The sequence below is a fragment of the Taeniopygia guttata genome, chromosome 4 (genome assembly GCF_048771995.1).
Source record: "Taeniopygia guttata chromosome 4, bTaeGut7.mat, whole genome shotgun sequence".
NCBI classification, from domain to species: domain Eukaryota; kingdom Metazoa; phylum Chordata; class Aves; order Passeriformes; family Estrildidae; genus Taeniopygia; species Taeniopygia guttata.
The window spans coordinates 57,084,577-57,100,909 of record NC_133028.1 but is presented as its reverse complement, the minus strand read 5'-3'; the positions used below and the strand labels follow the sequence as shown (position 1 = coordinate 57,100,909).

Below are 16,333 nucleotides of genomic sequence, written 5' to 3'. Positions count from 1 at the left end.
CAGAAGACAGGAACAAATGAGCTCTAAATCTGGTCTTGCTACCAGCTTCTTGTTTTTTTCTCCAGCCAGTTATTATGAGAGAGAATTTCTCACCTGACTATATTTGGTCTAAATGCCCAAGTTATACAGCCCAAGATACCACATCCAGAGGTAATGTTATGTCCAGAGGTACTGTTATGAAAGGTATTATGAGGAAAAGATGCTGCAGCAGATTAATTAGGCAAAGTTTATGATGATCTTGTCATAATCTCTCCTATAATTTTTTCATTTGCAGCTTAATATCTTCACTCCCTGAATAAATACTAGCCACTTCCTAGAGATGTAAAATTAAACTTTGACGTTGGAAGCAGCTCTGAATTTGCATAGGATGAACCTGGAGTGGCAAGTGTGTGAGACTGTGGCTACTACTGTTAACAAAAAAAAAAGCAAAAAAGCTAACTGGAAAGGGATGAGCACAGTAAAACACTGCCTGCCTCATATAAGATAATCTTTATCACAATAGTGAAAGCAATTTTTTTTGGTATGCATTTTTCCTGTTTTGGCACTTGATTTTAATCTGCTTTCTCTTTCCGAGGAAATAAAAAATTGAGGTAGCTGTCTCAGCACAGCTGAATGAAAAATTCTGCTCTCTCAGAACTTTGTTTTTCTCTATTAAAAAATAAAATCAATATAAAGCTATTCCTTCAATAAATGTCAGTGGAAAAGCTGCTTGAAGGTATATACTGAATCACATCAAAACTATTTTTAATAAACTCCCAAGTCAACCTCCAAACATAATTCAAATTCAGTTACATTTGCCTTCAATACAGATGTCCCTGTCACTTTATGATAGGTGAATGACCTATATTTTATGGGCTACAAAGAGAAAAATACTTGATTACTGTCTGTATCAAGCAGCATCAAAAAAATTATTAGATTTGAATAGAACATATATTTTAAGTTTGAATAGTTTGGAATAATTTCAGATTAGTTGAACTGTATGGCATTGGATCTCATTCTTACAAACTTCTCTGTTACACATGTTAACCACCCCATTAATGAAGGGTGCTTGTAAAAAGAATTAATATTCCAGCCAAAAGCAAAATTCTAACTTTGGGACAAATGTATAAAAGACCAGGGCATTTAGATCCTGTTATAGATCCTGTTTCAGGGTGCCTTAATTATGTGGCGCTGCAGTAAACAGCAGTTTCTGTCAGTTTCATTCAAATCAGGGGAAAAATTGACAGGTTTGGTCACTCAAGAGGAAAAAAAATTGTAACCAAAATAATATTTAGCCATGCTTTTACTTATTTGATAAAAATGTGATTACATTCTACCAATGCTCATCTTTTCTGTATCAAAGTATGCATGATGGAGATAGGAAAAGCTGTTCAGGACTGTGGAATAACTTGCTCAGCTGCAACATCTGTATTTATCATCACAACTTTAAAAGGGCTGTGTAATTGGCCACTGAACAGAGCCAGCTAATTCACACCTCAAGGTTATTCAGGAACAGAGCCAAAAAAACCACTCACCTTGGAAGGGACCTTAGGACACCTATAATCCAAACTTTCTAATCAAAACAAGGACAGTTGCTTCATTTATTTGCTAAATTGGAATGCTCAATCCCTGCCTTGGTTTGTATTTACATATTTGTACATACATATTGTATTTACATGTAGTTGTGTGGCTGCATACAGTAGCCACACAACTAAAACCACTTGTACTCTAAAAAATGTAAGAAGCTTAGTTATGGAGTAAAAGACTGGAGCCATGAGCAGATTGCACTGTAAATTCTGCAGCTACAAAACAGCTTATTTCTCAAACAACTAAAATACAGATTCATTTGCTTCTGAAAAGGTTTTCCCCACTCTAAGCTTTAATAGTTGCAAATTTTAATTACTTCCATAACTAAACACTACTAAAACAACTCATCTCCAGGATGCAAGCCGGATTTATTGCAAAATCTCTGCAAGACATTAATATCAAATGGCAGTTACATATTGTTTTACAAAACACAGAAAATATTTTGGTACTTTCTAGCTTTTGATTACACCCCTAAATTTATGAGGAAAAAAAAATTCTTAATGGAGTAAGAAAATACCCTGTGCTTCTGATGATCAATAACTGACAGGAAAGAACAGCTTGTCTACTGCTAGACTGTAGCCATTCACCTATGCTGCTGTTATTTAGAATGTGTCATGCTAATGTAGAATGGCTAAAGAAGGAAATATCCCTTTGATTCAGGCAGATACAAACCCAGCAAAAGTGGGTGTTTCCTTGCTCCAGTCTACAGATTATGCTGGGTAAAAGTTCTTCAAAGCATAAGGGATAATAATGATAATTTATGAATTGAAAGTGGCTAAAGTTCCAGAGTATCACAAAACAATGGGAGAAGAACTACTTAAAGAAAGCATATCTGCTGCTGCCAAGGGGTGTTGCTGCAAGTGCCATTTGCTTTTCTGTATGCAAAACCAGAAATACAGTAGGTGATTAATGCATAAATACAGAATAATGACAGCTATTGTTAGTTTCCTATTGTACAGATAACTGCAAACTAGCACATTAGGAAAAAATTCATACTTCTGTGAACTTCGACTGGACAGGTAAGGAGTGATCCAAACCAAGTCATGCTCCCTTTAGGTTCTTATATAAAAGTAAAACAAGGAAAACCATGTTAAAATACAAAAGGTAATCGCCACAAGAAAGTAATTTATTCTCTTTGGTTCTCTTTGTTCTGTAGCATTGGAACAAAGTGACTTTGATAAAGTCAGGGGAGAGGAATTTCTTCAGTAAGGAACAAAAGGAGCCAAGGAGGCAAAGTTTGCAATTTTCTAGACAAATCATTTGGGAAAAGAAAAAGCGGAAACCAAAACAGGCTATTTCATAATTCCTCCCTCCTCATTGCCTCTAAGACACAGAGATATTAGCTCATACATATTTCTGACTGCAGGGAAAGTCTCTCTGCTATGGGTAAACAACAGTCTGGAATTGATTTTTACAGGCAGAGGCCCACAGCACCACTTCAAAGCATGGGTGCCCTCAGAGTTAGACAGAAATGCTGGAACTGATTAAAGCAGAGCTGAAGCACAGATGCTTTAGACAAACAGGGGACTCTGCCTCTTCTATTCTTGGGTTGCTGAGGAAAGTTTTCAGGAATACTTGCTTCTGCTGAGGAACAAGCATTCAGAGACAAGGATAAAAGGCCCTAAAAATCTGCAAAAACAGATGTGCATGGTCCAACACCTCATATGAAAACAAGATTTGCACAGGTATTGAATGTAACTCCAATGTGACATGACATTAGAAACTCTATTCTTGTATCCCAGCTCCCCTCAGACCTGGGAAAAGGGGCAAACACAACTCTGGGTGTCTGGCCTAGTAAGGCAAGGGAGATACAGACAATAAAGGAACAAGCTTAATTTACCTGGGTACACCAAATAGATTAAGGATTTCTTTCCTCTCCCACAAAACACTACCATTAATAAGGTGAGGTATAGCTCAGCAAGAACAAACTGAGCATCCTTGAGACAATCTTTGCCACCAGCACTCTGTGGTGAGTAATGCAAGGAAGCACTAGGGGAAGAAAAACCAAAGAAAAACTTAAATAACAAACTTATGTATTACTTTGAAAGAATTTGGATTGGACTACATAAGGTAAGGATCACAAAGGACATTGACATCAAAAGGGTAAACATATTTTACATGAATACTCATACAAATGAATCTAAGAAGTACAAGAACACAACCATATCCTACTTTTGACTCCCTAAATATAAGTGCAAGAATAATTCTCAGTCTCTTCCTTTTAGAACCTTCGTATGTGATTTTTAAAATGCTACAGTCCATACCTTGCCCTTCCTATGATTTAGGCTTCTTTTTCAGCTATGACTTAATTACCAGAGCTCCTCCACAGCTAGAAATCTTCTGATGTCCAAAGTGCCAAGCTTTCTTTAGAATCACAAGAACATAGCAAGATAAATATCCTTCATTTTGTCCAGCCTTTCACACTTTATTAGTTCTATTCCCTATAAATTATTAACTCATCTGCCTGATACCCATCCCAGTCAGACTACAAGCTTGGAATGCACAAACACTGCACATTCTGCAAAGCTTCATGCACACATGCTATCAGATCAGTAGCAATAATAATCACACCCCTTACATGTGTTCATAATGCTCATTGTCATCTGAAGAAGAGAAAGCTCTTAAGGGAGATATAAACCCAAATGCCCTTTTTGTTCTAGGAAAATCCCAACCATTTAATGTGTATGCCCACGGCATAAATGTTTCCTAGAGCTCCCACAGGGACAGTGCAGCTTTGCATTAGTCTCAGTGGAGGCCCATGCTCATAAAGCCTAACACAGACCTTGCAGAATCCCACTGGAGCACTGGCATTCATTGTCCTAAACTAGAAATGTAAACATAAATGGAAAAAAGTAGAATTCAATCATATGCCAGAGCTCTAGTGTTTGGGATTAAGGTTTCAGGGCTTCATCATGTTCCCTTTTTATTGGGGTGGCAGCCTTTATAGAGGGCTCAGCAGGGGATCATTTTGTGTCTCTGGAACATCTGTTGGCCACTAAAATCCCAATTACACTTAGCCTTTTCCTTGCAGCAGGCAAGGAATTATGCACCACAAGAAGGCAATTGCAGTTTGAGTGAGTGACAGACCAGAAAATGTAAGGGTATCTGGAGTCACCTCCTCCTGCTTTTATACTTCTACTACAAATGTAAACTCTCCTGAACTAGGCAGAAGCTACAGCACCTTGCTTACTTTAACTCTGTTGCTGTCATCTAGACTTCTAAACAGGTATGAAATATTATTAAAAACATATATACATAAAATACATATAAAAATATATTCATACATTTGTTCTATTGGACCTTGCAAAGGCCACATGTCCAGAAACCACAACCAGACAGCTCTGCTGCCTGTTTTTCAGTGCCAAGCTGAAAACATTGCACTGAAAGGCACTAACTCCTTGTATCATAAGTTAGTTTGAGCCTGCTTCCTAAACAAGAACAGATGCTCAGAGAATCAGATATGACTGAGCCTAAGTGTTTTCTGATATCATTTCCAGCTCCCATAGATTATAAACATGAGATAAATCAACTTAAATCCAACTGACCTGACATCACATGCAAGGAATTATCCCACTGTGAAACAGCTGATTGATTCTTCTTCTCCATTTCAAAATGGTAGTGTGAGCTACTGCAACATGCAATGAATGCCACAAAGCCGCTCGGCACAAAAATTACTCTCTATCCATGAAAAATAGCTGAATTTAGACAAGAAATTTTCTTCTAGTGGTTTCCAGTCTCCTGTAGACTACAGGATAGATTTCATACCCTATGCTAAATAAACCCCTTGCAATAATGTGCATAGTAAATGTATTTCCAAGGTAGTTGACTATTTACTGCAAATTCGGTGGAAAAACCACACATTTTAGACCTCTCCCCTCTCCAAGTACAGTGCACCATGCAAAAGTAGGATCTAAATGTTTTACAAAAACAAGTTCTTTTGTAAAGACCTCAGGAGTCTCCCCATACCCATTTGACACTCAGTCAGGAATAGAGGCTTGGATGCCTGACCTTAATCCACCAACTGAAAATTAATATAAATAAGAAAGGTCAAATTCCTAAACAAAACAAAAGTTAAGGAAGACGGTGTTTCTGTCAAGGAAGACTTAAGAGAAACTCATCCTTGTTTGTCAGAAACAAAGGAACAAATCCAATTTTGCTTGCATAGCCAAATGCTTTCTTTTTTTGCATTTCCTTTTTGAATCCAAACATATTGGAGTAGAAATGAGCAGCTGAATAAACTGATATATTTCTCTGTGAAATCTTGTATTTTTATAATATTTTTTCCCCTTTTTTTTCCCTACAACACATTTCTGGGTTTTGGTGTGAAATCAAATGGATACATGAATAACAACAGATTTCATGTTCTTTTGAATGGCAGGGTGTTTTAACTAAGGCTGGGCAGAAATTTGTGCATGACGATGGGACACAGGAAAAGGAACATGACATTTCTGAAGCAGGATGAACCTTTAAAGTTATTGTAAATGTGGCTATGCTCCTACCTCTCTTCATGAGTACAGAGACTATTAATCATTCTGTGTCCCCTCTGATCCTCTTTGTCCTCAATATTCTGTTCTTAAGGGCATGACAAGGCAGCTTAGATTTTGTGTAATTTAAATACCTACAACTAGCAACACACAAGTTGGAACCTTAAAAACAGACAAAAGAAAGATAAACTCTTACACCAGATTCAGACCTCACAATAAGGTGTTTTATAATACTGTATTTTTAATTTTTTTTTAATCTCAATAGCCCATCACATTGAATAACAATCTTGCAAAATGCACTGTTTATCAAAGCAGATGCTACTTTCACAATATATTTTGTTTATAAATCTTTCCTTTGGCTTTAGCTTGAAGTCTGAGGGTTTTGTTTAGGTTTTAGTTGTAGCTAACACAAAAAGGGTCTTCTGGCTTTTTTTGGCCTGAGCTGAACACCACAAATAAATCTGCTTAAAGTAGAGTTCTAAATGGATGCCACAGCTTTAGATAGCTGTGGTGTAGCCACTGAAGAAAAAAAAAAATCAACTTTTATTAGGCCTGTTTGCATTATGGAAAGATTTTTAATATAATTACACTTCGGGATACTTACAACAATAAATAAAAACTGGCCAGACTGGTCACCATAAGATGCTCAAAATCTGGTTAACTTTCACTGTTATTTTCTCATTCCAAACTTTATGTCCAGCTGCCATTTGTTACTGAACAAACCCTTTTGTGAGTTGTACCTGTCCTGCCTTACAAGAGAGCACATCTGAAAGGTGCCACATGGCAGCAGTGCAATTCCAGCAAAGGGTACCTGTGGGTGACTGTCAATGCACTGTAACCTGGACAGGCTGAGACAGCTCCTGTCCTGCAGCACCTCAGGGCAAGCTCTGCTGGTTTTGCAGACAGTGCTAAGCAGGATGAAAGTTTTAGCTTTTTCTTTTTTCCCCCTAGTGGAATAAAGCTTGTCTGTTCGTCCTTCAACACGGAATCTCTTTTGGAATTGTAATTAATCAGGCGCAAGGAACATGGAGAAAATCAGGTTTTAGTAGTGTAACTGTTCATTAATTCATTTGAGTGAATTTATGGGTGTCTCATCCTCTATGATATTTAATGAGTTCAACAAATTCACTGCAGTAGATGTTTGGTGAGACATAATGTTATAAAAACATTTCATCCCTGATTTACACAAAAGAGATGAAAACTGAAGGCAGGCATTTTATACCATTATTGATTTTCCACAAATATACATAGATGCGTGCATGATACACAATATAAACAAAACTGTTCAAACACTTTCCAAAACTGAAACCAAATCAGCAGAAATGCCACTTACTGACCTCAACAGAACAGCAGGGAAAAAGCTGCCTTGTTCTCCTTCTCATGACTCTGGCCTATTTCTCTAAATTACAGGGCCAAACCTCTGCAATAAATAAGCATCACTATTAATCCCTTGTGCCAGCTGTCTTTGCTCACACAGGGGCTCAGTGCCCCATGCTATGTAATTCAAATAAAACACATGATTTGAAAGAACAGAGGGAATAATGTCAGCAGATTACTCTGAGTTGCAGCTGATCCTACCTCGGTCCTGCTCAAAAATTGTGTTTGATTTCAGTTTCCTCTCACAATCTCTCAGGCTCTCTGATTAACAGCAACATTTTATCTGCTGGTAGCATGTCTTCAGAATTTACAGCTGAAGATACTAACTTTGAAAAAAGGAAGGTTCAAGAATATTGTTATACTCTGACCATGTAAATTTGTGTCTCAAGAAACACCAAAAAATTCTAAACTGAATGGAACATGTTTGGGAGACTAGGTATGTGAAATAGATACATTTTGTGAATGACAGGATTTCAATATAGAGTATGGCATGTTGAAAATGTTCCTGTGCTGAAGTGTGTGGTTTTTCCTCAGTTCTAAGGCATAAAGAATTTGAACAGCTTCTGCACACTTTAAAATATTCTGGGCCATGTATGGTAAGAACTTCAGTGTTTTTTCACACCCAAGCTATGTAAATTCTGACCTCCTTGGAAATGTAAGCCCTGTACATCTAGCCAACAGAGACTGGCCTCAGAGAAGAGGACTCATTTTGTTTTCTTTTAATAGAAACTAGAAAACTACAAAAATACTACAAAAATGAAACTACTAGAAAACTAAAAAAAAAACTACATAGAAACTACAAAAATGTACAAGAAATTACTTCTGGGGAGGCATGAAGCCTGCATGCTTCACCCTTAATCCTCCTGTCTTTAGCCATAAACTGACAACTCCACCATTTCAGTGACTTCTTGCTGTTGGTTTGTTGCTGGGAATGTTAGAGAATGCTGGTACTGAGCAGAGTTTCATTATACACAAAGTGAAAAGGGAAAAGAGGTTCTTTCTTGTACTAATCTAGTCAGAACATGGAAGTCATAATAAGCTCAGCTTGGGTCTGTCTTATATTTTGAGTTGCCATCAATTCTTCCACAGCACAGATTCATGAGTAGTTCTGTCTCTTCTCTAAGCTCTCTGTATGAACAGACCTCAACATGATCATGACAATGCTGTTCCCATCAAAATTAATCCTGGTACAGGAACTGCACCAGTGTTCCCAAGCTGACCTGAGAGGGAGCCAGCTGGAATAGCATCAACAGCTCCTCTCCAGCAACAGCCAAGCATTGTTTAATGGCAGGTCATCTTAATATGACATACTGGGGACCCAGAAATGGAAATATAGTAATAGAATCATAAAGGTTGGAAAAGAGCTTTAAGTTCAAACATTAAAATCCTCATTTATTCCAATTTCCTGTGCATTCACTTAACATGCAGCCAACAGTTGTACTTCCAGTAGGATCAGTTCCTAGGAAACTGAATTTACCCAGTCACATCCTATCATGAATTTAATTGACTATGTTTATCAAACCAAAAGGACCACAAAAAAACCCAAAGAAGTTAAACTAAGTAAACCACTCACCGAGGGCGGCGGGGGGTGGAGGGAAGTAGGCTACATAAGATACAAGATTTGTGATTTTCTGCAGCTGTTCTCAGCATTGCTTAGCAAATTAAGTTAATACAGAATGTCATTCAGAACTATCTTTAATCCTTCTTAGTGTTTTAGCACATTATAACAATTAATGATCTTTTATTAATTCATAGGCATTCAAAGATGACCTAAGAACAGTCACATTGTACTGGGTACTGCTAACTCATCTTTTATATTAACATTTACACTAATATTCTACTTAGTACCACACGTCCATACTACACAGAGAATTTTACAAGTGTATTGAGACCTTGATTTTGGAAAAAAAGACAAATACAGGCCTAAAGGGAATATGAGCATGTGCAATATTCTCTAGACCATAGAGGTAAATATGTGCATAATGCTTTGTATAGGATCCAGAGCTGCACAGTCATTCTTACAGAAGAGAAATAGTATTAGAATTAGAATTAGTGGTGCAACTTCACTGTAAGGTATGAAGCTAAATAGGTCAGGTCTGCCTCCCCATTCTGTCCAGGCTTAGAGCTGTCATCTATACCTCATTTTCATTCAATATTTTTTCCTGGATTCATTGAAATGGCAAGTCAAAACCTGATCTGTCCTAACACACACAGGCATTTTTCATAAATGAATCTATGGTCACAACCAGTTCTCCCTCAGAGGAGGCAGATTAAAACAATGTCTAAAACCAACAAACAGAACATGTTTAGAAAGTGTTTCTTTTCCAGCACTAGTTTCCTTCCTATTACTTTGCATGCAATTTTTACAGTATGCTCATCACAGCCTAATGCAAACATTTCACAAACACAAAACATGTCCTAGTAGTCCCCTTATTTTACAGGATATTTTCCTTTTTATTAAGCTTGTTTTCATCAGTAATTAGATGGCCTTAGATGCCTTACCAGGGATAGGATAGTCTGACAGCGAAGTTTTACATTTTGTCCAGGTGACACACTTTTAATTGTTCTCAGGTCTTCCTGGGGAGAGCTGCAAGTCTGGGGAGCACTGCTCAACAAGTGCAGTCTGTCGAAGTTTCACCTCTGTCCCAGTGGCAGACAGCTGTCAAAGGAGTTAAAGACAGGCAGTGTTACGGAAGCCTGAGCTGGTCTGAGTTGGGTCAGTTAGCTCATTTTGGGACTGTTTGCTCCATTTTACCACGCTACAGGTCAAAACAGCACAGATACCAAGTAGTCCATTTTCTCTCATTAGAGTAGCTGGGCTTTTTTAAACCCTCTGCAGCTTTTCCTAGGTCAGTCCTTTCATGCACTGCCATAGTCTGTTGGATTAAAAAAGCCTGGAGATTACTATGATGCCTTGTGATAGGCAGATATCTGTCAGTGGCAGAGAACATTTCTCTTGCTATGGGCCTTTAGGTATAGAGAACTCTTCAAAAAGCAAATAGACAAGAAATACATTATTCCTTAAATGTGCCATTAGACAGGTTTAAGGAGTCCACATCCTGGATCTTCTTTTTGCACAGACTTGAAGGCTTATGTGAAAAGGACTACTCCTGATCTAGAGAAATAAAGAAACTTTCTGAGGAGAGGTAAATGAAAACCACCAAAACATCAGTGTTGAAGTAATCAGGAGAGAAAATCAATAAAATCTTATCAGCTGCATATCCATCAGAAGAGGGTACATTAGAAAGATGTGTTGCTGTCCACTCTTTAGGAATAATACTGACACTTCAATTTCTACCAAACTCATGAAATTACAAGAGCTGTTTACCATCCTAGCTGCCAAACATACATTTCCATCTTTCTCTTCTGCCTTGGTGACCTGAACAACAGTAGCAGGTCTCATAATATATAGAGAAGGGGATGGAGGACAAGGGCAACCAATAGCCTCTCAGCTTTTCCCAATCACTCATTCTACAGGATGCTTAAATGTCACTTGCATGGACAACTTGGCAAAATACACCCTTCAGACCACCATAGGGCATATTTACCTCCAGGTGTCCTTAGGTTCCTACAAAGGCTTGTACTATGCGCCACATCTGATTTAGGATACAAACTTCAAAAGGAGCAAACATTTGTTTGAGGCCTTTAGGACACCCTTAGATGATAGTGAAAACAGGATTTGTACATTCAAGAGCCTCTGCATCTTCAAAAACAGTATAAATGATCATACTCTGCTTTCTACACCAGCATGCACAAGTAAGGCCTGTGTCACAAACCACCATGCAAAGTCAAGTGTAGAAGATCAATAACCTCTCCTTTCTTTTTATTTTTTTCCTTACAAGTGGCTTTATCACTATTTTGAGTTAGATTCTAATATTCCCAATAATAGCGCTATAAAAAACACTGCTGAGGAAGACACCAGTAAATTATCCAATCTATATTCCTGCCCGGCAGCAGGATCAACTGTAATTATTTCTGACAGATATTTTCATAACTTGTTCTTCACAATGTAACATGTCCTTGCAATTTACATTACAGTCAGTGGAGAATTCCTGTTTACAAAGAATAAAATCCGTAACATCAGAAGAACAGTGCTCAACAGTATGCAAGGCTAAAAAAAATATGCAAGAATTTGCAGCAAATTTATAAACCAATTTAATTGCTGGTAGAAAGGTTAATCGGGGTTTATGACCACTTCCATGATGTTTTCCTCCAGAAAGTCTGAGAGTTTTATCTGTTAATGAAGAGCCTGTGTGTTTAGTATCCTCTTGTGTCAGTTGCTTTACACATGCCAAATATCATCTAGAACAGCCACTGCATTTGAATTACCATAATCTGATGAAACAGGTCTAATCAACCTGACCAGAAGAGCTTGATGAAGTTTTATCATTTGCCTCTGTTTCTTTTACAGTGTGTATTATTATAATTGGAGTTCTGTATAATCCAAACAATGCCCAAAAGCTGCTCAATTAAAACGGTGGTGGTTGACTTTAAACAGAAGTTCCTACCTCAAAGATACACCAAAAGACAAATAAATTCACATTTGTGGGTTACTATTCTAACTTTATTGCAGAACAACCTAGCATTTAAGTTTTAAAATGGCCCACTCTTCTATGACACATATACCCATCTATGGTATAGTAGAACAGACTTTCCCCCAAATTAACAGCCATGTACTATCAAACAAACAATTTTACTGGGTTGCAGAAAGGGTATAAGGTCTGGATTATTCTTAACATTTCAATGAAGTTTAGAAATTAAGCCTATCTCATTTAGTAAAATTGTCTTCAGACATAAAGAACCAGGCAGCATTTGCTGTCAAACAGATGTCTGAAAGTGAAACTCTGAGCACATAGTGCAATGTTTGGGATTTTGGGGGGTTGGGATTTTTCATTACACTGATCTTACCTGCAATCCTTGAATGGTTAGAGAAGATCATCAGATCTTTTTCTAGTATAGCCAGCATCTGCTATACTAGTTCAACAGTTCAACAGTTAATCACTCCTGAATAGCATTCAACAATGACAGAAAAAAAAATCTCTAGCCTATTGTTAAGCAGGATGCAGTTTATCAGTCCATATGTTGAAAGAGATGTACAAATGAAATTCACAGCAGCAGCAATAATAAATTGCATGTTTAAAAAGCAAGATTATCAACCAGAAAGGCACATTTTACCAGTCACAGAAAGATATTTCCATTTCCAAGATGTTTTAGTGCATTCATGCCAAGTCCCAGCTGCATTTTAATGAAGATAAAAATAAAATTACTTGTACACTACACCGGCTCCACAGCAGAAGCACTTCCATGCCTGGAAACAGAAGAGACAACTCCTGAAGCAGAACTTCTCAAAGACATACAGATACAGCAGGGTACAAAGCAGCTGTTGCTGCTGACAGGATGGAAACTAAACATGCAGGAATTCTGCATGGAGTTGGAAGAGGAGAAGGGAAAAAGGAGAAAAGGTATGTGGCATATACAAGTCCACAAAATTTATCACAAGCCTTCCTTAGATAAATTTCAAGATTCTAATGGGAAGGCCAACACTACCAGCAAAGAAGCAGAGTTCTGTTGCAATTATAAATAATCTTCAGCAAAATAAATATTTTAATTATTTGCTTAAATCCATAGCACAGTGTAGCCCTTCCAACTTCAGGTGTGCACTGTCCTCCAAAGGACATGACCAGCCTTTGCTGACTTCTATGTCTACTACAGGTATTGCTGACAAGTCTTACCATGGTATCACAAAGCCCAATGGTATTTGTTGCTTTCCGCAAAGCTTCAGATTAAGAGTTTTATCCTTCATTTAAAAGATGTTTCTCTCCCTCATAGTTGCAGAAAGACAATAAAGAACATATTCAATAGCCTCAGAAGGTCAAAAAAGAAAGATCATACAAAGATTTTTCATTTAGAAACAAAATGACCCAGTAACCTCTTGTGACTTCCATTCATGATTTCTGAGTACATGGAGACAAAATCCCACTTTGCAAATGAAAGGCAGACCTAGGCATGAGCTTATTTAATCAATGTGTAGCCATAAATTCAAATATTTTCTTTTCTTGAAAAGATGCCTTCCTCTAACATCAGTCTTTAAAGGAAATTCTAGCAGTTACTGCAGTGGGAGGAAAAGCAGGTTGATTGGTGACTGGTGTCACTCACTGCTAATGAAGACTGGATCACTATACAGGAGTTGAGAGTCTGTATGCCAGCAGGATGGGCAATTAATCTGCTGAGAGAAATTACCACTGACATAAAAATCTGCAGCATTAACTAAGTGTCAGCTTGGTGTAATGCAGAGCCAAAACACAGACGATATCTCATCTACACTTTGACCATGTGCACTGCACAGCAAACATTTTTTAAAATCATGTCAGTGTACAAATCTACTGCAACCCTTATGAATGCATACAAGATAAGTATGCGTGTTGAGGATTTTATGCTGCTGAAATCTCCTTGGCTTAATTTGAGAAAAAATTGCACATGTGAAGGAGCAACTGCAGGGCACTGGCTTACAGAAGAGGATTCACCAGAAATTGCCCCAGTGCATCAGAGACACTGTAGCAAGATATTCCAATGTATTTGTTTTTATGCAAACATGACCTGCATAAAAAGTGTAAACCATTTTCATTATTAAGAACTGACACCCAGTTTCTCTAGACAACCTTTCAGCTGATGCCACAAGAACTTACTAGAATACAACTTGTACACTATCCATCTAATTGTCCTCCCAAAAGTATCCAAGTAGCTACTGATGTGAAACTTGATGACCAGAATGACTGCTAAATATTTATGCATGAAACATGAATCCTTGAATAGTTTGGGTTGGAGGGAACCTCTGAAAATTGTCTAGTCCATTCCCCCTGCTGTGGGCCAAGACATCTTTCATTAGGTCAGGTTGCTCAAATTCCCATCCAAGAGCAGCCTATGTACACTTCATTTGAGCCACAGTTCAACATGAAGACAGGCTGCCTTTCACAAAGATGGCCTTAATGATGTGTTGAGTTTGTCTTTACACTGTCCTTTTCTACTAAGATTACACAGGAGCTTTCTCTCTACAGTGGGTATTATCCAATACCTCTGAGTCAAAATCGCAGTGCCTAAAGGAACACAAGTTATGTTTTGAACTGGAGTAGCAAGACAGACAAAAGAATCCCTTACTAGCCAGCATATTTCTCATATTTCTCACTAGCTAGGGCATGTGGGTGGAAAACAAAGCAGTGGTTCCAACCACACAGCTTGAACTATAAATATATGCAAAAACTTAACACTGCTGAGGGAAATAAACTCATCATTGTTTCACTGTTTAATTATGATTTCTTTTCCTCATTGCACTATAGGTATGAATCCATACTGCCACATTTGCAGCTATTATCTCTCACATGTACAATAACGCAAACCCTTGGCATGAAGTTGCTTCTAATGGATCCAAATCAATCACTGTTCATTGAGGATACGCTGAATGGCACTTACTTAAGATGAAGACTGGAACAGTTGTAACAACCTATAGCTTGGGCAGAAGGGCAAAAGGGAGAGAGACCAAAAGAGAGAGAGATGGACTCTTTGTTTTCTTTCTATGGTATTGGCTAAAGCAGCCTATTTTGAAGCACACTGCCATGCAGCAGTTGGGTACTTCTATCACTATGCAGAGTTTCACAGCACAATTATTTTTGTCACAATCATTACATCTGGTAAAATTACTGCAAAGTGGGTGTCAGATATAATGCTGAATTGCTCTGACCTAAAGAAGCTACGAAGCACCTGGTAGTACAGGTTTATACAAGAACTACTAAGAATAAAGATTGGACAAAATGTTTGGAAGCTATTCTTGACAATATCAATGTGTCTTGTTTATAAACCAGTACAAGATTTGAATGCACTAAAAAATAGAGCTGTAAAAGCACATTAAAGATTATATATGATTTGATTTTCAAGAGCCAATCACACACCTCAGTTTCAAGCTGAGAATATGTGGTCTGGTTTTGGACAGACAAGTCTTTCTTTTAAAAATATTCGATCACTTTTCACCAAGGAGAAAAAAAAGGGAAACTGGGGTGGAGAGGCTAATTTCTGAAAAAAAGTGTACTTTGCTACGTTTTTTCTTTGGTTGGTTTGTTGGAGGTTTTTAGATGAACTTAAGACAAATAGTATAAACCTTGGATTCCTACATGTACTTTCGAAAAGAATGGCCCGACAGACTGAAGGACCTCACCAGAAGTGAGGGCAGAAAAAAAGAATTATTTTTGGTACTGCCTGTCAGCTTCAGAGGAAGGAAGGAAACCAAGGTCTAAGTACAAAATATTTAGTATCAGAAAAAATATACATAATAAAAAATTTGCAATAGCTTTGGTGTTCAAGGTGTCTGAAGTATTATAGGTGAGGACATGTCATTGTCCCAGCATAGCATAAGGTGTGAGGCTGACAAAACTTTCTAAGGTTTCCTATACTCCCACACCTGGCAAGGCATGCAATTATCTGCTGAGGAAGGAACATGTTTCCTTTCTGAGTACCAAAATTCACTCTGCCCCACTAATGAGACCCTCCTTATGGGTGCAGCTACATTCAATCCTAATGATACACCACACTGAGTGTGGGCCACTGTGTCTTTGCACTTCAGGAACATCCCCCCTTATATTTATATAGATCCTGTCAGTGTCAGAAGTCACAAGTGTACAACCTGGGATAAGCTACATTTCTTTCCAGTTCCTTCAGTGTTTTTCTCTTACAACATTCACAGCTCAATCAGCAATGGTCTTATCTTGGAGGAAAACCTCTGTTTAAGTATCTTGACTGTACTGAGATGCCTTCATTTCTCTTCACACTAAATGGGTTATGAACAGGCAAACTATTCCCCTGCAGTCAGCATCATGTAGGAAAATACAGTGAAAATACCTTCTTCTTCAAGAAAGAGG

At 37.8% G+C, this 16,333-nt stretch overlaps 1 protein-coding gene across 20 annotated transcripts in view; it reads right to left on the bottom strand.

Moving 5' to 3' along the window:
• MAPK10 (mitogen-activated protein kinase 10) overlaps positions 1-16,333 on the bottom strand; it is a 146,489-nt gene that overhangs the window by 85,809 nt on the left and 44,347 nt on the right. For 8 of the 20 annotated variants that reach the window (XM_072928672.1, XM_012573333.5, XM_072928673.1 and 5 more), the window contains one exon: positions 9,930-10,086. The exons of 10 other annotated variants lie outside the window; for them this stretch is intronic. Coding sequence is in view for 2 of the 10 variants with exons in the window: in XM_072928667.1 (XP_072784768.1) it covers positions 7,388-7,432 (45 nt within the window). In the remaining 8 variants the exon portion in view is untranslated. Of the gene's footprint in view, positions 1-7,387; positions 7,471-9,929; positions 10,087-16,333 lie in introns of all 20 variants that reach the window. 2 more of the 20 variants (XM_072928667.1, XM_072928668.1) reach the window with 1 other exon arrangement.